Raw genomic sequence first — 26,498 nt, forward strand, 5'->3', positions numbered from 1 at the left:
CGATGTCCAGGGACTCCCCAATATCCAGCTTCCCCGTTACCCAGTCAAAGAAGCTGATCAGGTTGGATTGGCAGGATCTCCCCTTAGTAAATCCATGTTGTCGGGGATCCCGTAGATTCTCCTCATCCAGGATCTTATCTAATTGGTGTTTGATTAGAGTTTCCATTAGTTTGCTCACTATCGATGTTAGACTCACTGGTCTGTAGTTTGCTGTCTCCATCTTTGAGCCTTTCTTGTGGAGTGGAATGACGTTAGCCGTCCTCCAGTCCAACGGGACGCTGCCTGTACTAAGGGAGAGGTTGAAGAGCGCGGACAGTGGCTCCGCCAAGACATCACTCAGCTCCCTAAGCACCATCATGACAAGGTGGTCCTCCGCACTCATCCGAAATTCCTGCCTAAAGTGGTCTCTGAATTTCATCTCAACCAATCCATAGTTCTTCCTGTGTTTTTTCCAAAGCCTCATTCTCATCCTGGAGAATCAGCTCTTCACACTCTGGACTGTGCTTTGGCTTTCTACCTGGATCGCACCAAACCACACAGAACTGCTCCTCAACTTTTTGTCTCCTTTGATCCGAACAAGTTGGGGCGCCCTGTCTCGAAGCGTACCATCTCCAACTGGATGGCGGCTTGCATCTCTTTCTGCTATGCCCAGGCTGGATTACCCCTTCCCTGTAAAGTCACAGCCCATAAGGTCAGAGCAATGGTGGCCTCTGTAGCCTTCCTCAGATCGACACCGATTGAGGAGATTTGTAAGGCTGCCACTTGGTCCTCGGTTCATACCTTCACTTCTCATTATTGTCTGGATACTTTCTCCAGACGGGATGGACAGTTTGGCCAAACAGTATTGCAAAATTTATTCTCTTAAGTTGCCAACTCTCCCACCATCCCATTGGGGTTAGCTTGGAGGTCTCCCACTAGTGAGAATACCTGCCTGCTTGTCCTGGGATAAAGCAATGTTACTTACCGTAACAGTTGTTATCCAGGGACAGCAGGCAGCTATTCTCACGTCCCACCCACCTCCCCTGGATTGGCTTCTCTGCTAGCTATCTGAACTGAGGAGACACGACCGGTGCATCGGGCGGGAAGGCATTTGCGCATGCGCGGTGCGGGCATCTCGAAACTTCTGAAGTTTCTTCAAGCAAGTATGCTTGTGAGACGTCCGCATCGGGGCTCTGTCGGATGACATCACCCTCTAGTGAGAATAGCTGCCTGCTGTCCCTGGATAACAACTGTTATGGTAAGTAACATTGCTATTCACACTTTCCTTACTAAATCTCTGAGGGGATTTCATGTTTACTGGCATATTGCTTGTGTAATATCCTCCCCCTTCCTGTTCTCTACTGATTTTCTCATTTTAAGGCTTATTACAATCATTTCTCAGCCTTCGAGATTAAAAAAATATATATATATCAGGCTATTTTCTCCACAGTAAGCTACTATGTTGTTCTAATTGTATACTGTACTTCATAGCATCAGCTTTTTTTTCCTTCTAGGATAGTTCTTCCTTTTGATCCTCTAAGGCCATTTTTTTCACGAGAATCATGCTTTTGTTGCTTATGAAATTCTTTTCCCTCTAGGAGGTCATTTATTATTTTCTCAGCCTCCATACATATAGGTTTTCTCGGAATCCTCCTTTTACCTCTAATAGAGCATGGAGTTCCTCTATTCAATTTTTCTGTTATGTTCCTTCCTTCGCCTCCGTGTTCTTGTATCAGACATTAGGTCTAGGGTTTTGCGAGGCAACTCAAATTTTTCTAAGTTCTTGGACCCCAACTCTCCATCACTTTACTAAAGTCTCACATGTGAGAATATGCTGCCTGCTTGTCTAAGGATAAAGCACAGTTACTTACCATGACAGGTGTTATCCTGGGACATCGGGCAGATATTCTTACAATCCACCCACCTCCCCTTATTGGCTTCTTCGCTTGGGCACAAAACTGACGAGCTGGCATCGGCGAGAAGGCATGTCTGGTGTGGGCAGTCTAAAAACTTGCTAAAGCTTAAAGTGATACTGCACTTTTCACTGCTCTGTGGATGATGTCACCCACATGGGAGAATATCTGCTTGCTGTCCCAAGATAACATCTGTTACGGTAAGTAACTGTGCTATACAGTATATGACAGAGCTCAGCTTTGTGTTCTCTTTCTCCACAGGTAGATTGATTGTCTGCTCCTGCTTTCATCTGTGCTATATGGCTGGCCAATAGTAGCTCAAGCTATCTTCACAAGGCTTGATTTCACACCTGTTTTGGCTTTGCTGATTCCATTGAGCATGGAGATTAGGCTTCCTAGGTGCCTATTTGGGTACAGCTGGTGGTGCCAGTTCCCTACCTGTCCCCTATGTACTGTTTGCCCTGTGCTCCTACTCCCTACTCATGGGTTTGTTTGTTTTTTTTAAAATTTGCAGGCAAACCCAGAGGGAGTGCAGTGGTCTTGGCACATTTGCAAATAATAGCAGCCAGCTATCAGTGTGTAGGAATCAAATTGTGAGAGTGTTTTTCTCGCTCCCCTGTTTTCTTTTCTTCCTAGGCTGAGAAACCCACTGCTTGCCTTTTGTTTGTGGCAGCTACATGCGGTTGGTCTGGGTGAGGGCAGAAGCTCCCCGGTGACAGGCATCCGTAGTGAGGCTGTGTCTCAATGCCTGGTAGTGAGGGGGTGGGGGGGCGGCGGCATATGGCTACAGCATCCCTTCCACACCCTGCTGCAGTTGTAGTCCTCAATTGTAAGGAAACTGTGCTTTGCTCAGCAGCTTCCATGCCCTACCCTCTGTTTTTTTTCCCCCCGAACAATCTGACCACCATTTCTTTGGCAGGAAGCATCTTGTTGTGGCTGGCCAGTAACAGTCTTCAATATCCTGATGGATCCGCATAGCCATTTCGTCTGACTACATTGTCTGTGGTAAATGGCCACCATTGTCCTTGAAGGCAGAATTCTGCTTCAAGGCAGAATTCCGGGCAGTTCACCCGATGAGAGTTGTAGGGAAGCTACATGGTCCACTCTCCATACGTTCACAAAGTTTTTTAAAGAGTGGACATGAAGGCGCAAATGGACGCTGTTTTGGGTCCTCAGTGCTGACATCAGGCTCATCTGCCCTGCCTTAGACTCTGTGGACAGCTGTTGTATATCAAAGAAATCAAAACATTTCTATTCAAAAAACACGTCCCCACTAACTAATCTCCTCCCCCTTCGCACAAGCTCTCCCTCTCGTGAATAACACATTAGTCAACTCCTAGAACCTTACCTTCCAAAAATATTCTGATTCCTAAATAAGCATCTACTTCAGTATCCAACAATCTTCTTCCTTCATTGTTTGGTAATTTTTCTTCTATAACCCGTATATACTGATATTCTCCACTGTATCCTGTTATCACTTGATTCTCTGCTATGTAATTCTTTCGGAAAAATCCAGATATCTTATAATTTATAATCCTCTACCACACCATGTAAAGTACATGAATCACTGTTATGTAATTCTCTCGGTAATCATTGTTACGTAATTCTCTCGGTAATGTCCAGATCTCTTCTAATTTGTAATCTGCCTAGAACCGCAAGGCACAGGCGGAATAGAAATCACTAATGTAATGTAATGTATATCTACTGGTCAAGACTCATGTTCTTTTTGCACTGGAAGGGAAAATTAGTCTCTTACCTCGATTAATCGTCCAGTATAAAGGAACATGAGTCTTGATGCCTGCCCTGTCGAGTATTAATTTAGTTTGATCCCTGTCTCGGAGGTGTATGTGTGTCTCCAAATGCTTGCTTTAGAGCAGTAAAGAGTATGTAAATGATTTGTCTTTTGACTGTCCAGTACAATAAGTGGTGCGATAACTTGCTATGGCAAAGTCCGTTGGAGAGCTTGAGCTTATAATAGCTGTATAAATGTGAGTGCTAGTTGTACTCAGGTAGGTGGCTTGTTTGAGTCCAATTTGTAGTGAGTTTCAGAGGGATTAACTAATTAATTGCTTTTGCAGAGCAGAAAAGAACTTGACTTGGTCGGGGAGTTCCCCATGTCCTCCTTGTTGTTTCTCAAACTCTTTTAGGAGTGATCAACTGCTTTGGTATGAACTGAGGAGAAGGAGGCAGAGCCGAAAAGCTGTAGATGAGTATTTCTTCAAGAACTTGCTGGTAAAGATGAATAACTCATTGATCAAGACTAATGTTCTTTTATACTGGAAAGAAGATTATCGAGATAAGAATGGGAAAGGAATTGAGACTTTTTGTAGTTTTATAACCACACTCAAAGCAGTTTACATAAAGGTATTTCAAGCATTTTTCCCTATCTGTGTCGGTGGGCTCACAATTTATCTAATGTACCTAATTTTTCCTCTGTTGTCCTAATTCCTGTGAAGCAGATCTGTGCCAGCCTTTTTAGTTTGTATGCTATTAAAAACATTTTTTTATGTGTGTAAACCATATCTGATTTTCAAAACATACTTATAATCTTGAGCTCATACTGACCGTGTGGATTATGCGGCACATTGTATTCTATAACTTTGAATTTGCTTTTTTCAGGCTGGTGGCAAAGCTGGGAAAGACAGTGGAAAGGCCAAAGCAAAAGCGGTTTCACGCTCACAAAGAGCTGGTCTGCAGGTAAAATGTCTTGTTCATGCTCCTTGCCTTCCCCCTTTTTTGTAGTCTTAAATATTTAGTTACTGAGAATGTACGAATGCGTTTCAAAAAGTAACAGCAAATTGACTGTATTTTATGAAACAAACATCCCTGGCATTTCAAACTTCCGCGCAGGGAAGATACATTCTTAGAGAAAGTGTTGACACTGCCCAATAGATGGCATGGTGTGCTTAATCGGTAGGGCACCATATACAAAATGGCAACACGCTTAGAGGAGCAGCGAGCAGTCATCAGATTTTTGTGGTTGGAGGATGTGAAACCTCGGTGAAATTCATAGAATTTCATATGTCGTGAAATTCATAGAAGAATTTTGCAACAGTATGGAGATTCCTGCATTGGTGAGAGAAGAGTGTGCGTAGATGTGTTTAGAAATGGGTGAACATCAATACCTGATGAGGAATGCTCCAATTGTCCCAGCACGACCGTTACTGATGAAAAGGTGGATCGTGCTGACACCATTATTCATGAAAACAAGCACATTTCTTTAGAATTTCTGGCCAGGGAATTGGATGTTAGTATTGGATCCATACATACCCTTGTCATGGAGGTTCTCAAGTATTGCAAGGTGTGTGCATGGTGGGTGCCTAGGATGCTGACTGATGAGCACAAGATGATTCATGTACAGGACTTTCACAGCCTATTTGGTGCGGTATAACAATGGAGAAGGCTTCCTGGTACGTATCATTACAGGGAATGAAACCTGAGTGCATCACTATGAGCCTGAGAGCAAAAGGCAGTCTTCACAATGGCGTTACACATCATCTTCAGTCAAGAAGAAGTTCAGCTCAACCTTCTGCAGGAAAGGTCCTGTTCACTCTCTTCTGGGATATGAATGGACCAATTTTGGAGCACTATCAGAAAAAGGGTGAAACGGTGAATAGTGCCCAATACAGTGCAATGTTGGAGGAGGAGCTGAAGCCAAAAATACAGAGCTGTCGCAGAGGACTTTTATGTAAAGGCATTTTTCTCCTTCATGATAACGCTCGCCCTCACACAGCCACTTCAGATTTTACAGCATCCTCCATACAGCCCTGATTTTGCTCCCTCTGATTATCGTGAGTTTGGACTCTTTAAGGACACTTTGAGAGAACAAAGATTTAGAAGCGAAGACTAGGTCAAAAAAGTGGTGCATTCCTGGCTGAAGACACAACCCAAAATGTTTTTTTTCCAATGGAATAAAGAAGTTGGTGCAGTGGTGTGAAAAGTGTGTTGAAAAGGAAGGTGATTATGTAGAAAATGACATATATAATTTGTATCTCTAATTATATATCGCAAAATATTCAATTTGCTGTTACTTTTTGAAACGCCGTCATACAACACCTAAAGCAGTGTAGATAAATCCTGTTATCTATAATTTTTATCAGCTAGCTGCAGTCTAATAACAAAAGTTTGAGCTTTTGAGAAATGCTAAAATGCGGGTCAAAAAATTCAGAATTCTGTAGTCTGATAGATTAGCCCAGACTAATGGGTTATGCTCCCCCTATCAGCAGATAGAGGCAGAGACTGTTTCTCAGAATGTGGGTACACCAAGTGATACAACAAGACAAAAAAATTGACCCGAAGATCCACAGAGAAAAAAGTCCAAGAGAAACCAAAGAAGCACTGTGGAGAGACGATGATCCTGAAATGGACTTTATTCAAAATGCATAAATGTATAGCAATCCACATTAACACCTTAGGGACATAGTCCGCTGGGAGCACTGGACCCAACACGGTTTGTGGTTCGACAAAATGTGTCTTCCTCAGGGGTCCCTGCTAGTCCTAAGGTGGAGAATGCGTGGAAAGGCTAAACAATCCAAAAAGTACAATTGCATAGAAGCTCCAATTGAAAAGCTCTTCGATAACCAAATGAAAAGCATAGATGCCATAGACAGATCCTTCTGTTCTAGCATTCCTCTAGCTCAGAAAAGGTATGTCTGATCTTTCTGTCCCCCCTCCATATTTTACAACCATGGGCATCTGTACAGCAATCCTTCACTGCATCAGATTCTTAAGTGCTCCAGCATTTAGAATTGCTATTGTGGTTTATTTTAATCCTATTTCACCTATTGTGGCTTAGTTTCACTTGTTTTTTTTTGTTTGTTTTTTTAAACTCACTTCCAATAATGGCTTCTCACATGCTGCCCCTTAAGGACCTAATCATTCATTCACCACTCCAGGCCATAGCATAATCTGTGATTGTTGCTGGTCTCTTTACTCTAAGGAGGGTAGCAGTACACTTTTCCCTCCGTATTCGCGGTTTCAGCATTCACGGTTTCGATTATTCAAGGTTTTTAGCTTGCTGGCTCCTTCCCCCCCAAATTACATCAGCTTGCATAGAGAAATCACTGATTCCAAGCGTGTACAGAGAAAATCGCTGATTCCCATCACTTTTTTCACTGTGTTTTGCCTCTCCTTCAGGAACAGGCCAGGTCTTTCACCATGTTATTCGCAGTTTCACCATAATCATGGTGGTTTTTAATAGAAAATAGCGAATAACATGAAAAAGTTATTTGCGTTTTTTTTCTGTATTTGCAGTTATGTTAATCCCCTATCACAGCGAATACGGAGGGAGAAGTGTAACCATCTCCGAATAGTCTTGCCGCACTAGGGCTGCATGCTCAAGAGTCATGCTGTAAGACCAGTGTTCTCCCCAGAAATTTTTTCCAACCGGGTGGCATGAAAAAGTAGCCGGGTGGGGCGGGGAAATTTGGTAGTGGGGAAAAATTAAATGTATACTATTTTTATTAGTTAATTATTATTATTTTCTAATGCTCGATATGACTTCCTTTTTTAAGGATTGACACTTGTGCCAGAATATTTTTACTAAATTTAAGAAGTATCCAATTCTAGAAGTGAATAATTAGATATTCACCCTCTTTCAAATAGTATAGAGGTTTAAAAAAAGGGAAATGCGTTAATGAAGTCATTAGGTTCAATCTAACCATTTATTTCTGCATGAATTTAAACAACTAAAAAAAAAAAGATAAATATAGCTCATCCAGTCATACAAGAAATGGCTGTACAACACCTCTAATAATGTTTTGATCACTAGGTTCCTTCCTGAGGCCTCACTTAGGATATGAAATAGATGCTATCCCCACTTCCAGACCTCTTCCACATAATTTATGGAGAGGTGTTACTGAGCCTTGAAGGGCACCTGTGTGATTGATCTTTATTTGCTTCTTGTTTATTTTGCTATAGTGCAAAGTAAGAGCTAGGTCAAAACAGTATAGGTAAAGATGCAGGTAATAATTAGCAATGTGTTAAAAATATTTTTTTTTATTTGCTTATAATGTCATTTGAAAGCTGCTTGATGATGATACAACTTTAATTTAATTCTATATAATGTGTGTGTCTGTGTGTTGGGTGGGACAACACCTACGTCAACAGTAAAGTTAGATTATCCCAGGACAAGCAGGCAGCATATTCCCACACATGGGTGACGTCACCGACGGAGCCCCGCAGCGGACAGCCTCGAAAGCATCTTGCTTGAAGATCTCGAGCTTTCGATTGCTGCATCGCGCATGCGCGCGTGCCTTCCCGCCCAAACTAGGGGGCGCATCTCCTGAGAGGATCCTCAGTTCAACGTTTTCCGCGGAGCCGAGAAGACTTGTCGACTTGGTTCCCGTAGCGTTGTGCCTTCTCTTCACCGCGGCTGAGTACTCTTTATTGTTTTCGGTCGCTGTGTTTGTAATTCTAAAAAAAAAAAAAAAAAAAAAAGAGACATCTTTTTGTTTTTCTTTAGCGTCGGGTTGGAAGATTGAGGCCTAGGCCTCTCTTCTCCGTTCTCGACACGGACTTTGTCCTTTCTATGTCCCGGCCTGTTACCGGGTTTAAAAGGTGTTATCAGTGCGGTAGAACTATTTCCATCACTGATCCACATAGTCGGTGTATGATCTGTCTCGGGTCGACTCATCGCCCCGAAGATTGTATTCGTTGCCTCACTCTTCAACCTCGTGCTTTTAAACGCCGCTGCGACAGATTTTTGGAGCTTTTTCCTCGTATGGAGCCTGAAAAAGCTGTGGCCTCGGTCGAGGCATCTGTAAAATCCTCGACTCCGGGTCCAACCTCGAGTACTAAAACCTCGACCTCGCCTCCTCGACAGGCCTCGGCCTCGAAGACCTCCGGGTCCTCGGCCTCGAAGGCCTCGACGATGTCCTCGAAGCCTGGATTGGGGGGTAAGTCTCCTGCTTCCTTTTCAGGTACCATTTCTAAGAAGCCGACAGAGTCTACCTCCATTCAGCCTGGGGCCCCAGGTTTGACTCCGTCTTCCAGACCTTCAAAACGTGCTTCCAAGTCCAGGGAATACTCTCGATCGAGGTCGCCCTCCTTGGAACGCACGAGACCTCCTGTGACTCCGAGTCCTTTGGTCTCCGTCCCCATGTTTGAGGATATGCTGAAGTCAATTCTGACTACGCAAATTTCCTCAATAGTGGCTCAGTTGGTACCGGCCTCGACTCTGTCTGCGCAACTCCAGCCTGAGCATAAATCGGCACCCTCTCGGCGATCTCCTCGTCGCAGGTCTCGATCCAGGGTTTCCTCGTCGGACTCCTCGTCTGAACATGGAGCTAAACAAGCATTACCTCGATCCAAGCACAGGTCTCGATCTTCGAAGCTTACCTCTACAAAGAGCTCGAAGCATTCTGATATTACTTCTAAAGCTCATACTACCATTGCCTCTTCAATATCATCGAGGCATTCGAGGTCGAGGACACCACCCTTCGAGGCATTTGTCTCGAGAAAAATCTCCTCTTACTAAGCCTCGTACTCCGCGCACTTCTCCGACTCGGAGCCTTAAGCGGAAACATTCAGCCACTCCTCCTCTGACAGGCAGTGGAACATCTTCCATCACTTTACATCTTGAATCTGAGCCCCTATCTCAGTATTCACGCGAGGCTTCTCCATCTTTTTCAGTGACACATCGTTCTCGTTCTCTTTCTCCTGAGGAAGCCTCGACCTCGAAGTCTGCTTCTTTTGCTAAATTTGTCTTCGACATGGGGCAGGCTCTTAATATTGATTTACATTCCGATTCAAAATACACGCCTGAATACCTGGCGGATATGGAACTTTCTCATCCTCCTAAGGAGACTTTACGTCTACCCATGACACCGGTGCTGAAGCAGACGTTTCTACGTAACATGGAGACTCCTTATTCTGTGACAGCTATTCCATCGAAGCTGGAGTCTAGGTATCGTACTGTTCCATGTAAAGGGTTTGAGAAATCTCAACTTTCTCATCAATCCCTAGTGGTGGAATCTTCCCTGAAGAAGGCTCACCCATCTAAGGTGTCTGCAACAGTTCCACCAGGACGCGAAGGGCGAACTATGGACAAGTTTGGGCGCAGACTTTATCAAAATTCTATGATGACAAATAGAATTTTGAATTATAACTATGTCTTTACTTCATATTTTAATCATTTTTTGAAGCAGTTGTCATCATTTTGCCCAGACTGGCCCAAAGAACGCCTTTCTGAATATAAAAACATTATTCAATCTATGTCTCAGTTACGTCTATTCATGTTGCAGGCATCTTACGATGCTTTTGAGCTATCCTCCAGAGTCTCGGCATTTGCAGTGGCTATGAGACGTCTTGCATGGCTCAGGATTGTAGATATGGATCCCAATTTACAAGATCGTTTAGCAAACCTGCCGTGTCAAGGTTCTGAGCTCTTTGATGACTCTATTGAAGCAGCTACTAAAAGGCTTTCTGAGCATGAGCGTTCCTTCGCCTCTCTGCTTCGTCCGAAACCAAAACCTTCTGTGACTAGAGCTTACAGACCTCCAGCTCGTCGTTACCCCATGAAGTCCACACCGGCTTTTTCTAGGCCTCCACCTAGGCGGCCACAACAACAACGTCCTCAAAAGCCTCAGACACCTGCTCCAACCAAAACAGCTCCGTCTTTTTGACGGTCCAGTGATGAGCATTCCAACCTCTTTGCATCCAAATTCCTCCCTACCCATCGGAGGTCGCCTTTCCCTTTTTTCATCTGTCTGGGAAACCATTACATCGGACCTTTGGGTCCTTACGATCATCCGAGAGGGATACTCTCTGCGCCTGCTTCAGGTGCCTCCAGATCACCCTCCAAGAGAGTGTCTTTCCAGTTCCTCACAACTTCCTCTTCTTCTTCGGGAGGCTCGAGCTCTTCTTCACCTTCGAGCAGTGGAGGAAATTCCTCCTCCCGAACACAACCAGGGGTTTTATTCCAGATATTTCCTGGTTCCAAAGAAGACGGGGGATTTGCGACCCATTCTGGATCTACGAGCTCTCAACAAATTTCTAGTCAAAGAAAAATTTTGCATGCTTTCTCTCCCGATCCTGTACTCCCTCATGGATCAAGGGGATTGGATGTGCTCACTGGATCTCAAAGAGGCTTATACTCACATTCCTATTCATCCAAATTTTCGCAAATATCTCAGGTTCAAGGTGGGGAACCTTCACCTTCAATACAAGGTTCTTCCATTTGGCTTAGCAACCTCCCCTCGGGTCTTCACCAAGTGTCTGGTTGTGGTAGCCGCGGCTCTTCGAGCCCAGGGATTGCAAGTTTTTCCTTACCTCGACGATTGGCTTATAAAAGCCCCTTCTCTTTCAGGGGTTACGCAAGCGACCCTTCAGACTATTTCTTTTCTTCAAAGTCTGGGGTTTCATATCAACTTCCCAAAATCTCAGTTAGTTCCAACTCGATCGATTCAATTTATTGGGGCGGTGTTGGATTCCGTCCGCATGAGAGCTTTTCTTCCTCTCAACCGACAGAATACTCTCTTAAACCTTTGTCATCATGTAACTTCCCTATCAACTATCAGAGCGCGTCAAATGATGGTCCTTCTCGGTCACATGGCATCTACAGTACATGTGACTCCTTTAGCAAGACTACATCTTCGCATCCCTCAGTGGACTCTGGCATCCCAATGGCAACAAGCTCTAGATCCACCTTCTCGCCATATAACGGTGACGCCTTCTTTAAAGAAGTCTCTCCGCTGGTGGATGCTCTCTTCAAATCTTTCCAGAGGTTTGCTGTTTCACCATCTTCCTCATCAGAAAGTTCTCACAACAGATTCGTCCGAGTACGCATGGGGAGCCCACGTAGATGGTCTCCGTACGCAAGGATTATGGACGGCCACAGATCGTCGATGTCATATCAATCTGTTGGAACTCAGAGCGATATTTCTGGCTCTCAAAGCTTTCCTTCACATCCTTCACGACCAAGTAGTCCTTGTTCGGACGGACAATCAAGTAGCAATGTATTATGTCAACAAACAGGGGGGAACGGGTTCCCATCCTCTGTGTCAGGAAGCTCTGAAGTTGTGGCATTGGGCGATTTCACACAACATCTTTCTTCGAGCCGTTTATATTCAGGGTATTCAGAATTGCCTTGCAGACAAATTGAGTCGTCTGCTTCAACCTCACGAATGGACGATCAACTCCCCCACACTTCGTCAAGTATTCAACCGATGGGGGACTCCTCGGGTGGATCTTTTTGCGTCACCCAACAACTTCAAACTCCCTCTGTTTTGTTCCCGCATCTTCTCCCCTCTTCGTCTCGAGGCGGATGCTTTTCTACTAGACTGGAGGAATCAGTTCCTTTACGCCTTTCCTCCTTTTCCTCTGATTCTCAAAACTCTTGTCAAGTTGAAGTCGGATCATGCCACAATGATTCTCATAGCTCCTCGGTGGCCCCGACAACATTGGTTCTCTCTTCTTCTGCAACTCAGCATCAAGGAACCTCTTCTTCTGCCAGTTTTTCCTTCTCTGCTCACTCAGAGTCAGGGATCCTTACTTCATCCAAACCTGCAGTCTCTTCATTTGACAGCATGGTTCCTTTCTACCTGATGGATTCTGCTGAATTTTCTCAGTCTGTTCAGGATGTTTTTCTGGCTTCCAGAAAACCGTCCACTCGTCAATGTTATAGTCAAAAGTGGACCAGATTTTCTTCTTGGTGTTCCACTCATAATCTTCAGCCAACTTCTTCTTCTTTGGCTTCTGTTTTGGATTATTTACTTCATCTATCCCAGTCGGGTCTCCAATCCACATCTATTAGAGTTCATCTTAGTGCAATTGCTGCTTTTCATCAGCCTTTAGAGGGGAAATCACTTTCGGCACACCCTCTAGTTTCTCGTTTTATGAAAGGTCTTTTTAATCTCCATCCACCGATCAAACCTCCTCCTGTGGTATGGGATCTTAATGTGGTCTTGGCTCAACTGATGAAACCTCCTTTTGAACCTATTGACTTGGCTCATTTTCGATATCTTACTTGGAAAACTGTTTTCTTGATTGCTCTCACTTCAGCTCGTCGAGTTAGTGAGTTACAAGCTTTGGTTTCGGATCCACCTTTTACTGTTTTTCACCATGACAAGGTGGTACTCCGTACACATCCCAAATTCTTACCTAAGGTAGTGTCTGATTTTCATATCAATCAATCTATTGTTCTACCCGTATTTTTTCCTAAGCCACATTCTCACCCTGGTGAGGCGGCTTTGCATACTTTGGATTGTAAACGTACGTTGGCTTTCTATCTTCAACGTACTCAACCTCACAGAAGTTCTCCTCAACTTTTTATTTCTTTTGATCCAAATAGATTGGGTCATCCCGTTTCGAAGCGTACTATCTCCAACTGGTTGGCTGCGTGTATTTCTTTCTGTTATGCTCAGGCTGGTCTTCCTCTACAGAGTCGAGTAACGGGCCATAAAGTCAGGGCTATGGCGGCTTCTGTTGCTTTCCTCAGATCAACTCCTATTGAGGAAATTTGTAAAGCTGCCACTTGGTCCTCGGTTCACACTTTTACTTCTCATTATTGTCTGGATACTTTATCCAGGAGGGATGGCCATTTTGGCCAATCTGTTTTACAGAATCTTTTTTCTTAAATTGCCAACTTCCCTCCTCCCTTTTGATTTAGCTTGGAGGTCACCCATGTGTGGGAATATGCTGCCTGCTTGTCCTGGGATAAAGCACAGTTACTTACCGTAACAGGTGTTATCCAGGGACAGCAGGCAGATATTCCCACAACCCTCCCACCTCCCCTGGTTGGCTTCTTAGCTTGGTATCTGAACTGAGGATCCTCTCAGGAGATGCGCCCCCTAGTTTGGGCGGGAAGGCACGCGCGCATGCGCGATGCAGCAATCGAAAGCTCGAGATCTTCAAGCAAGATGCTTTCGAGGCTGTCCGCTGCGGGGCTCCGTCGGTGACGTCACCCATGTGTGGGAATATCTGCCTGCTGTCCCTGGATAACACCTGTTACGGTAAGTAACTGTGCTATAGGGTCATTAAATCCAGTGGTGTACCTAGTATATATGACAGCCAGTGCTAATCATTTTTTTAACAACCCCCTCCTCTATATAAAGAAAGATATTTTTAGTAATAATCCATGAATCGCACAATAAGGGTGCATCTAGGAAAAGGCAGCATCTTAAACACTGCAGTGAGAACTAGAACACCAACACACGCATTGTAAAACTAAACAAACCAGATCCTACACAGTCAATTGATCCTGTAGTCGATGCTAACAGAAAGCCATGTCCTTTTCGTACACACAGAACACCCTCGCCCAATATGGAATAATCACAAACTAAAAATAGAAATATGTAGACAAAAGTTAAACTGAACCAAGAAACCAGACTCTGCATACAATGCAACACCACAGAAACAGTGACACATGTACCCTAATACTGTGCAAAATATAAAGACAGTAGATGTAAATTTGAAAAAAACTTCTACATGTCACCACTTTACAAATTAACAAATAGAAATAAAATAATGAGAAATATGAAAATACCATTTTATTGGACTAATCCATTTTTCAATTAGCTTTCAGAGGCCAAATCTTTCTTCAAGACAATACAGTATACAGCTGTTATGGTATCCTGTCCTGACCTGAGGAAAGGGGTTTATTCCCCCCCCCCCAAATTGCCTTATTTCCATTTCCTATTGATAAATTTTAATCAATACAGTTACAATACTACTTGATTCTACGTAAAGCAACAAAAATATTTTTTTTCTACCTTTTGTCGTTTCTGCTTTAGTCATCTTCACTTCACTCTCTTCTTTCTATTCAGCATTTGTCCTCGCTCCCTTCCATGCAACATCTGTCCTCTCTCTTTGCCCCTTCCACCCAGCCTCTGCCCTCTCTCTCTCCTTGCTTCCACTGTCCACCCTCTCTGCCCTTTCCATCCAGTGTCCGCCCTCTCTCTGTTCCATATGGCATCTTCCCTCTTTCTATGTCCCTTCAATAAACTGTATATCCTTTGCCCTTTCTCTCCCAGCGCAGTATTTGAGGGAGGCATCCCCCTCATTTTCTGCTGCCCTGAATTCTCGCTCGGCTTCCTCCCGGGGGGGGGGGGCTTCTGCGGGTAAGTTGTCCTCCTTCACCAGGTTTGTGTTGGACACGGGCAAGGCGCTGCAATTGGACCTCCAGTCTGATTCCAGGTACACACGGGAATATTTGCAGGAGATGGAGCTTCCTTATCCTCCTAAGGAATCCCTTCGCCTCCCCTTGAATCCGGTCTTGCAGCAGACCTTTTTCTGGAATCTGGAGACTCTTTATGCTATCCCAGCTATTCCGTCCAAAATGGAGTCCAGGTACCGGACTGTAAGGGCTTTGAGAATGCTCAACTCTCCCACCAATCCCTGATGGTGGAGTCTTCCCTCAAGAAGTCCAATCCTTCACGAATCTATGCGGCTGTACCCCCGGGCCGGGAGGGCCGGACTATGGACAAGTTTGGCAGGCGCCTGTACCAAAACTCGATGATGGCCAATAGGGTGCTGAACTACAACTTCACGTTCACCTCCTACCTCAAACAGTGCATTAAATCTATGCCCTCTTTTCTGGAGGATTTGCGGTCCGTCGCCAGGCGGAATTTTGCCGGCTCCTGGATACCTAGTCGCAGATTCGACTTTATATGTTTCAGACGTCATATGAAGCTTTGAACTCTCCTCCAGGGTCTTTGCTTTTGCAATAGCCATGTGCCGATTGGTTTGGCTCCGCATCGTGGACATGGACCCGAATCTGCAGGACCGGCTGGTGAATCTCCCGTGCTTGGGCAACAAACTCTTTGATGACTCTATCGAGGCAGCCACCAAACGCCTCTCTGAGCATGAGCGCTCCTTCGCCTTGTTGGTGCGGCCCAAGGCAAAGCCCACCCCTCCTCAGTCATATAAGTTGCCCCCCTCGACGCTATCCCCAGAAGTCGACGCTGGCGTTTTCCAGGTCACCTCCTTGGCGCCAGCAACAGCAGAGGGCCCCTCAGGTGACGGCTAAGCCTGCACCGTCCTTTTGACTATCTGGGTTGGGGCGAGCCGGCCCCCTCCGTCCTCGAGCCTTCTCCTCTGCCTATAGGGGGCTGCCTCAGTGCCTTTTCTCCCCGTTGGGCTCTGATCACGGCGGACAATTGGGTCCTCTGTCATCCGGGAGGGGTATTCTCTGCATTTCCGGGCGCCGCCTACGGCCTGGCCCCCAGGAGGGTGTCCTTCGAATAAAGCACAACTCCCCCTTCTTCTCCAGGAAGCCCATGCCCTTCTTCGTCTCCGGGCGGTGGAGGAGGTCCTGGTGTATCAGCGGGACTCGGTGTTTTACTCCTGGTACTTTCTGGTCTCCAAAAAGACCAGGGACCTGCGCTCTATCCTGGACCTCTGAGAGCTGAACAAGTTCCTGGTCAAGGAGAAGCTCCGTATGCTCTCTCTTCCCATGTTGTACCCCCCTGCTGGACGAGGGGGACTGGCTTTGCTCCTTGGACCTGAAAGAGGCCTACACTCACATTCCGATCCACCCGGCCTCTTGCAAGTTCTTTCGGTTTCCGGTGGGAGACCTTCACCTGCAGTATCGGGTCCTCCCGTTCGGGCTCGCTTTGTCCCCCCGGATATTCACCAAATGCCTCATGGTGGTGGCGAGGGCCCTGCGGTCGCAGGGTCTGCAGGTGTTTCCATACCTCGACGACTGGCTTGTCAAAGTGACGTCGCGGGAGGGGGTTATTTCAGCGACCCAACCTTCCTTCAGAATCTGGGCTTCGAGGTCAACTTTCCAAAGTCCCAGTTGAGCCCTTCTCAGTTTCTGCAGTTCATTGGGGTGGTGCTGGACACGGTTCGCCTCCGCTCGTTCCTGCCTCAGTCTTGGCAAACTGCCCTTATCCACCTGTGCTGGAGGGTCACCCTTCAGTCCACGGCCTCCGCCAAACAGATGATGATCTTATTGGGCCACATGGCCTCCACGGTTCATGTGACTCCATTCGCCAGGCCTCACCTCCACATGCAGCAGTGGACCATGGCATTCCAGTGGAGACAGGATCGGGATCTTGCCTCTCGGCGCATTACAGTGACTCCCTCCTAAAGGCTTTCACTCCGCTGGTGGACGTGCTTTTCCAATCTTTCAAGAGGTTTGCTCTTTCTCACACCCCCGCCGCGGATGGTCTTAACAACGGACTCCTCCGCATATGCTTGGGGGGCTCACCTCGACGGCCTCCGGACCCAGGGTCTTTGGTCGAGCGCCGACCGTCGGTACTACATCAACCTGCTGGAGCTTCGGGCCATTTTCAATGCCCTGGTTGCCTTTCATCATCTGCTTCAGGATCAGGTCATCCTGGTGCACATGGACAACCAGGTGGCAATGTGTTATGTGAACAAGCAGGGGGGGTAAGGGTTCCCTGTCTCTGTGTCAGGAGGCTCTTCGGCTCTGGGAGTGGGTGATCAGCCACAACATCTTCCTTCGAGCGGTCTACATCCAGGGAGAACACAACTGCCTTGCGGATAGGTTGAGTCGTCTTCTCCAGCCTCACGAATGGTCGCTCCATGCCTCGGTTCTGCGACAGGTGTTTGCTCGATGGGGGACGCCACAAATAGATCTGTTCGCCTCCCCCCTCAACCAAAAGCTGCCTTGCTTCTGTTCCAGGATTTACTCCCCGGATTGTCTCGAAGCGGATGCTTTCCTGCTGGATTGGACGGGCCGGTTCTTTTACGCGTTCCCTGCTTTTCCTTTGATCTTGAGGACTCTCGTGCAGCTCAAGTCGGCTCGCCACCATGATCTTGATTGCTCCTCGCTGGTCCCAGCAGCCGTGATTCTCCCTTCTCCTTCAACTCAGTGCTGCCTCTCTTGCTGCCTATGTTTCCTTCTCTGCTGTCTCAGAGTCGGGGTTCGCTGTTGCATCCCAATCTGCAGTCTCTACACTTAACAGCTTGGTTCCTCTCCACGTGCCTCCCTCCTTCAGCTTCTCTCAGTCAGTGAGGGATGTTCTCGAGGCCTCTTGAAAGAGCTCCACTCGACAATGCTATTCCCAGAAATGGACCAGATTTGCTGCGTGGTGTGCGGAGCACCGCATGGAGCCACTATCGGCCTCCTTGCCTTCTGTGCTAGATTCTGTTCCACTTGTCTCGGTCTGGCCTCAAATCGACATCTATTTGAGTCCACCTCAGTGCGATTGCTGCCTTTCATCAGCCGTTTGATGGGAAACCGCTCTCCGTCCATCCCGATTTATGAAGGGCCTCTTCAATGTTCATCCTCCACTCAAGCCCCCTCCGGTGGTTTGGGATCTTAATGTGGTTCTGGCTCAATTGATGAAACCTCCGTTTGAACCCATTGATAAGGCTCATCTAAGGTACCTCACTTGGAAGGTGGTGTTCCTGATTGCTCTCACGTCTGCTCACAGAGTCAGCGAGCTGCAGGCGTTGGTTGCGGGCCTTTTACTGTATTTCATCATGACAAGGTTGTCCTTCGTACTTATCCCAAATTCTTGCCCAAGGTAGTTTCAGACTTTCACCTCAACCAGTCCATTGTTCTTCTGGTGTTTTTCCCGAAGCCCCACTCTCCCCTCTGGTGAGGTGGCGCTTCATACCCTTGACTTTAAGAGGGCATTGGCTTTTTACCTCCAACGCACCCAGTTTCATCGGACGACTCCTCAGCTCTTCCTGTCTTTTGATCTCAATAGGTTGGGCCGCCCTGTTTCCAAGCGTACCTCGTCCAACTGGTTGGCTGCTTGTATTTCCTTCTGCTACGCTGATTTCATTCTGCTTCATCAGCCGATTGATGGGAAATCGCTCTCTGTCCATCCGGAGGTTTCTCGATTCATGAAGGGCCTTTTTAATGTTCATCCTTCACTCAAGCCTCCCCCCGTGGTTTGGGATCTTAATGTGGTTCTGGCTCAATTGATGAAACCTCCATTTGAACCCATTGATAAGGCTCATATGAAGTACCTCACTTGGAAGGTGGTGTTCCTGGTTGCCCTCACGTCTGCTCGCAGAGTCAGTGAGCTGCAAGCTCTAGTTGCGGACCCGCCTTTTACTGTTTTTCATCATGACAAGGTGGTCCTTCGTACTCATCCTAAGTTCTCGCCTAAGGTGGTTTTGGATTTCCACCTCAACCAGTCCATTGTTCTTCCGGTGTTTTTTCCTAAGCCTCACTCTCATCCTGGAGAGGTGGCGCTTCACACTCTTGACTGTAAGAGGGCATTGGCTTTTTACCTCCAATGCACCCAGTCTCATCGGACGGCTCCTCAACTCTTCATATCTTTCGATCCCAATCGGTTGGGGCATCCTGTTTCCAAGCACACCTTGTCCAACTGGTTGGCTGCTTGTATTTCCTTCTGCTACGCTCAGGCTGGTCTCCCGCTGCAGGGTCAGTTCACGGGGCATAAAGTCAGAGCGATGGCGGCATTTGTCAATTTCCTCAGGTCCACGCCTATTGAGATCTGCAAGGCTGCCACTTGGTCCTTGGTTCATACCTTCACCTCTCACTATTGTCTGGATACTTTTCCCAGCCGTGACGGCCTGTTCGGCCAGTCGATTTTGCGTAATCTGTTCTCCTAAATTGCCAATTCTCCCACCGTTCCATCCTGTTTAGCTTGGAGGTCACCCACATGTCGAGAATATGCTGCCTGCTTGTCCTGGGATAACACCTGTTACTTACCGTAACAGGTGTTATCCAGGGACAGCAGGCAGATATTCTCGCAACCCTCCCACCTCCCCGGGTTGGCTTCTTTGCTAGCTATCTGAACTGAGGACCATGTTGAGGAGATGCGCCCTCTAGCTGAGCAGGAAGGCACACGCATGTGTGGTGCAGCACTAGCAAACTTGAGATCTTCAATCAAGTTTGCTTGAAAAGCTGTCCGCGACAGGGCTTCGTGGATGACATCACCCCATATGTCGAGAATATCTGCCTGCTGTCCCTGGATAACACCTGTTACGGTAAGTAACTGTGCTTTTTGTTCCTCACGATGTTCTCTCCAGTACTACACCGGTTCCTCCAGTCAGAGATGATTTTTTTTTTTTAATTTTAATTTTATTAGGAATACAGACAGAGATTTGACAACTCCAGATTCCAGCAACCTTCGGGGTCTCACTTCAGCACATCTTCAAGAAGTCACAATGATGCCAGATCAGCAGCTGCACCACTGCACATTGGCAGAAGGCTGTTGGCATTCTGGAAGGAGTGGGAACAAATTTCCTAGGACTGCTGGATCCTAGATCTTATTTGAGAGGGTCACAAAACTAAACTAAAGCTTAACTTTGTATACCGAGTCATCATTCTGAGAAGGCTCGACTCTGTTTATAGCAATTAAATAAATGGGGAATGATTTACAAATGATAAATAGAAGATAATAGCTAAATTAAAAAAAAATTAATTTTCAAAATGTTTGGCAAATAGAGTAGTTTTTAAAGATTTACAGAAAAATTGAAATGAACTGGAACTCCTGAAAAAAAGGGGGAGATCATTCCAGAGTTGAGAGAGTTTAAAGACCAAAGATTGACTGAAGATCTTGACCCCTTTAATCCCTTTTTTAGAAGGAAGGGAGAGTTTAAATTGTTGGATACCTCTTGCAAAGGAGAATCGGTAAACATTCCAAAATAAAGGAATAAGAGGATTAAAGATACCATGTAGAATTTTAAAAGAAATGCAAGCGCGTTTAAATTGAATTCTAAAATAAACCGGGAGCCAATGAAGACTCTGAAGCAAAAGGGTCACAGTCAAATTTACGTTTTCCAAAGATCAGCTTCACAGCAGTATTCTGAATTAATTGTAATATATGAAGCCAAAATTTTTGTAATGCCGAGGTAGATAGTGTTACATTAATCAAGACAAGATAATATAATTGATTGAACTAAGAGAGAAAAATGATGGTGATGAAAAAGATGTCTAACCTTCCTCAGCATTCGCAAACTAAAGAAGCTTTTCATGACCAAGGAATTTATTTGGTCCTTAAAGAAAAGAGAGGAATCAAAAAGGACTCCCAATATCTTAGCAGAGAACTCAATTGGTAAGGAGGACCCAGATACCAGAGTTACAGTAAGAGGAAGACAGTTCAATCTTGGACCTAACCACAAAAGCTTAGTTTTAGTTGTATTGAGCTTCATTCAGACAGATAAAGCCCAAGCTTGAAGTTTGGAAATGCAAAGATTTATTTTGGAAACTAGACTGCTAATATCCGGATCAATTTCAATTAATATAAAGATATCATCCGCAGTTCTATTGCCTTCTCTCAGGTCTGTTCATTAGAAACATAGAACATAGAAAGATGACGGCAGAAAAGGGCTACAGCCCACCAAGTCTGCCCACTCTACTGTCCCACCCCATTAAGTCAGAGTGCTGCTCGACCCACGTAGAGATCCCACATGGATGTCCCATTTATTCTTAAAGTCGAGCACGCTAGTGGCTTCGATCACCTGCACCGGTAGTTTGTTCCAGTGATCCACCACCCTTTCTGTAACAAAGTACCGGTGCAGGTGATCGAGGCCACTAGCGTGCTCGACTTTAAGAATAAATGGGACATCCATGTGGGATCTTTACGTGGGTCGAGCAGCTGGTTGCCAGAAAAAGAGGGCAGGGTCCGAGCAACAGTGCAAAGGCTATTGGACACTCAAGCCATGGAACTAGTTCCTGGAGAAGTATCAGGCTTTGGCAGATACTCCATATGCTTCATAGAGCCAAGAAAGGCACCGAAGATTGGAGACCGTTTCTGGACCTAAAATCTGTAAATGCGGTGCTGAAAATACCGCACTTCCACATGGATATGGTTCAGTCAGTTATTATGGCAGAGGCCACAAAGGAATTCTTAGCCTCCCTAGAACTGACAGAGACATACCTTCATATTCCCGTTTTCCCAAACAACAGGAAATATTTGAGATTCCATGTCCTTCAAAGACTTTTCCAGTTTGTGGCTCTACCTTTCAGGATGGCAACAGCATCACACACTGTCACCAAGGTGATGGTGGTGGTCCGCAGTTCACCTCCACAGGATGGGGATACAAGGACACCCATACCTGGATGATTGGCTGATCAGAGTTCTATCAAAGCCAGAGGGCAAGTAGGCAGTATGACAAGTTGTAAATCTCCTTCAGGATCTGGGCTAGATAGTCAACTTACAAGTCATCTAGAGCGAACCCAATGCTTGGAATATTTAGGAGTCTTTCTTCCCGAGCCATGCACACACACTCAGAAAGCAAATTTCAGAACTCTTAGCAATGCCAAATCCCACAGCCTAGCATTACCTCCAGGTGTTGGGTCATCTGGAGCGAACCCAATGCTTGGAATATGTAGCAGCAGTTTCATCAAAATCGTGATGGTGAGGTGGGGAGCCCTAGACAACTTGACATGGAATGACCTTACGTCTTGCAGAATACAAGAATACAGAATACGTCTTGCAGAATACAGAATAGGTAATTCATCTTATCCCCTAGCCCTTTCTCCATCCTCACTTTGTTCTCTTGAGTAGTGTGTAAAGAACTATAAAACCTTTTTTGGGAGAACTATTTTGATTTGTCTCATGACATATAAATGAAGAGATGTTACTCCTAAACGAGCTGTTATCTTTGTATTTAAAATGCAAGACAAGAAGGTTCAGGTTTTTTGTATTACCTCTTGTGTGTCCTTGTGCTTGATGATATTCAACCTGGAAACTAATCTGAATATAAAAGTTACTGAAAATATTTTGAGCATAAAGCTTAGATACGCTTTTCTCTGTTTCAGTTTCCAGTGGGCCGTATCCACAGACACTTGAAGACTCGTACCACAAGTCATGGCCGAGTAGGGGCTACTGCTGCAGTGTATAGTGCAGCAATTCTTGAGTATCTCACTGCTGAGGTAAGTCCTTCAGTGTGCATCTGAGGAGAAGACATTCTGCCAAAAACAGCTTTTCCAGTGCAATAGCTGAGACATTCTAGACAGTAGTGTTATTTCCCTTTAGTCACATGACTGCAGAAGGAATCCACTCTGGATTTTTCACTCTGCCTCTGATACTTCACTGATCACTTTAGAACCCTCTACAGTTTTTTCCTTCATGGATGCAGTTGTATGTGTTCTGCTCTCCCCATTTTATTGTTTTAATTTGATGTAACTTCATCCCCTTTTCGGGTAAATTAGTGCTTGGAATAATTTTAAAGCTCTGCCTGCTTGAAAATTTACAAGCTTTGGCCTGTAGCTGACAGGCCGATCCCTTTTTGGATACCTGTTGGCCAGCCTGCATAGTTTTCTCTGGAGCTCAGAGCCATCCCTGAGGTGGTCTCACATTCTGTTAGTCAGGGTTCGAGCGCAGGCTGTTAGGCTCCCTTAGGAGGCTCAGCGATTTCTCACAGGGTGCCGGCTGTGTTGTCGCACCTCTGCCTATTCCAATGCGCATCCGATGGCCAACAAGGGTGGATGTGTAGTCAGACGTTGGAGTCTGACTGGCATCCCAAAGATCAGCTTTGTAGGAGTAATCCCAGTATTGTGGCAGTGATTATTTTCATCCAGCTACTGTGAGAGAGCTGAGTGCAGGCTTGCAGCACTTCTAACTGATCCTCTCGGGTCACAGTGAGTACACAGGCCTGTGAGAGACATCGGGAAAGGTTTGAAAACTGGGGTTTTGAGTATTTCTGAGTATTCCTCAATGTTCCCCCTCCTGAAAATCCTAAAATCTCTGTTTTTAATGTTTGAGAAATGTGGAAAATATTGCAATTTTGGTATAAATTTTGTGATGGTGGCCATCTTGGATTTTTAGTGTTTTTATTTTCGAAAGCTCCCTGCTTCTTCAAAACTGCAAATTTTGCCTGGAAACTTGCTGAGATATGGAGTCCTTGGGCTATCTTCTTGTGGATTCTTGCCAGGATTGTGCAAATTTAGCATTTTAGAGCGTTTTTGCGCTATGTGTTGGGTGGTGCAGCCGGGGGGGGGGGGGGGTGGAGGGGACACAGCGTTCAGTTTGGCTTCTTCCCTGCTGAATCAGGTGATCAAACGCTCAGCTAGCCTGGCGGGGTGGCTTTCATGGGTTTTGGAGCTCGGCATGGCTGGGATGCGGACCCTGCGCAGCCTCAGAAAAGCTCAGTTTTACCCTCTTAATGTGTCCTATTCCCCAGGAACCAGATACCTTTTTTGAAATGTTGGCGCTCTCTATTTCAGACCACTGTGTTTTCCTCATGCGCTGTCCCAATCCGCCTAGGTGGCGTCTCTCAATGGCATTAGTCCTTTGGACTAGACTTACCCTGCCAGAATGCTTGCGCTGCCTTACCCTAATCCGGGTGCAGATGATTTGCTAGCTGACCCCTTATTTATAGGTGCAGTGTTTCCTGGGACTGGAGATCAGCAGTGTTCTCCCCAGAAATTTTTTCCAGCCGGGTAGCACAAAAAAGTAGCCGGGTGGGGTGGGGCAGGACAGAAAAATTTGGTGGTGGAGAAAATTAAATGTGCACTATTTTTATTAATTAATTATTATTAATTATTTTCCAATGCTCAGTATGACTTCCTTTTTTCAGGTTTGACACTTAGGGCTCCTTTTACGAAGCCGTGTTAGCGGCTTTATCGCACGCACATTTTTAGTGCATGCTAACTCCTGCGCTAGCCGAAAAACTAACACCTGCTCAAGAGGAGGCAGTAGCGGCTAGCGCAGCCGGCAAATTAGCGCACACTATTACGCTTGTTAAACCGCTAACGCGGCTTTGTAAAAGGAGTCCTTAGGCAGTGTTCCAGTAGCATTTAAGCCACCCTTGAAAAAAAGTAATGCAGATCCTCTTATTCCGAACAACTACTGGCCAGTATCAAACCTTCCATTTCTTTCAAAACTACCATACTTGAGAGAGTAGTATTTAACCAACTTCAAACTCATGTTGAATCAGTTAATGCTTTGCATCCTGCGATAGCAATTCTGCCACAGCAAATACACTGGACTTTTATTTATCTACCATGGGAGAATCGCTACTGTAGCTTTGTAAAAGGGGCCCTTACTGCGTGAACTCCATAGTCACCTAGACCAGTGTTTCTCAACTTTTTCAAGTCAAGTACCCCCTAAGTCTAATAAATACCAACCAAGTACCCCAGCCCAAGCTCCACCCCTTACCCCACCCCCATTTATAATAGTACTAATTGTAATGCGATTTCTTCCATTCATTTTTCATGTACACACAATATCTTAATTCATAATAACAATAAAATAAAAAACACAAAGCACATTGTATGAAGAGAAAATGTTAATTATCATTTATATTTGTTTTTCAAAGAGGTCAAGGCAGATGATTAAAATATGCAATGTCACCTCAGTACCAGCTATAGAAAAATAGCCAAATAGAGTGCAGAATATAGACAGCAGATTATAAATTCTCAAAACAGAGACAGTTTGATCACTATATTGAAAATAAAAAATTTTTCCTATCTTTTTGCCCAGCTAAAAGATGCTAGGGAGAACATTGAATTAGAAACAAAGAAACACAGAAACATGAAGGTAGATAAAGGCCAAATGGCCCATCCAGTCTGCTCATCCACAGCATCCACTATCTCAGTGTCTCTCAAACTTTGTTTAGCTCTAGCATACTAAATGGAGCAAATGTTTCTCATAGCACATTATAATTAAAATGATAAATTTGCAAAACCAACAAAAAAATAAATTTGAGAGTTTGGGGTGGGGGTGGGGGGTTTCCAAGATGGCGCCAGGATAATTGTCCCTTACAATCTTTTTACATTGTACACTGTCTAGACATTTGATTTGATAGACGGTATATCAAAAATAAAGAAATAAAGAAACTTGACATAGATGGTGGCGCCTCCTTCCTTCATTTCTTTTATTTTAAATTTGTTTCCAGTTCTTCCCCTACATCTTTAATTAGTAATTGTTTTTTTAACTTTTCCTTTTATTTCTGACTCGCTTTGTGTTACTGACCAAATAGAAATTTCATTTTTATCTTATTACTCAGTGCCAGTCTGTTGATTCTATGGCCCAATGGTTTCAAAAGCAGCAAACATCCTACCTACCTTTTGTGGTGGGGTGATCTTTTTCGTTTTGCCTACTGATGTTTGGTGGTGCTGTGGCAGTAGAGAGCTGTGGGGGGATGCTCTTTCTGTGTAGCTTGCCAGTGTGAGAGTGGCGCATCGTGGAGGACATGAGGGATGTGAGTTAATGGAGGATGTGGCATTTGGAGTCTCCCATCGTGCCGAGGGCGCAGTCACTGCCTCGGAAACAGCCTGCTCGTTTGAGGGCCCTGCAGTGATTGGATGGATTAGTGCGAAAGCGGTCCGATCTGTTAAGCAACTGCTGGCCATTTGGGACGCTGCCTGCCTTGTGCTGTGGCGATGTGGTGCAATTGTCAGCCATGTCATTGAGCTCCAACATTGGCTCTCCGTCTTTGCTGGTGGTGTGGTTTGGCAGGAATCGGGACAATGGCACTGCTCAGAGATGAGGTGCAGCTCAAGGATTTCTCCCTGCTTCCCCAAGCCAGGCCAAGCACGAACAAGCGCCAGACCCACAAGCCTTCACCTCTGATGTCAATTCTAACGTCGGAGAGGAAGTTCCAGGCAGCAATTGGCTTGCATCTTTTAGCCGGGCGCTCACCTAAATTAGCCGGGCTGAGCGCCCGACTAAAAGACGCTAGGGAGAATACTGGATCAGGGACTGTGTACTGGATCTGTGGATCCCTCTGGGGTTTTAGGAGCCTGGAAATGCTCTCATGAGCCTG

At 45.5% G+C, this 26,498-nt stretch overlaps 1 protein-coding gene across 1 annotated transcript in view; it reads left to right on the plus strand.

Annotated features, from left to right (window-relative positions):
• The window catches only part of LOC117363037 (histone H2A.V), a 98,452-nt gene that overhangs the window by 43,418 nt on the left and 28,536 nt on the right, over nt 1-26,498 (plus strand). The window contains exons 2-3 of the mRNA XM_033950221.1: nt 4,512-4,589; nt 22,549-22,662. Coding sequence (XP_033806112.1) covers nt 4,512-4,589; nt 22,549-22,662 — 192 coding nt within the window. The remainder of the gene's footprint in view (nt 1-4,511; nt 4,590-22,548; nt 22,663-26,498) is intronic.

This window comes from Geotrypetes seraphini, chromosome 6 (genome assembly GCF_902459505.1).
Source record: "Geotrypetes seraphini chromosome 6, aGeoSer1.1, whole genome shotgun sequence".
NCBI classification, from domain to species: Eukaryota; Metazoa; Chordata; class Amphibia; order Gymnophiona; family Dermophiidae; genus Geotrypetes; species Geotrypetes seraphini.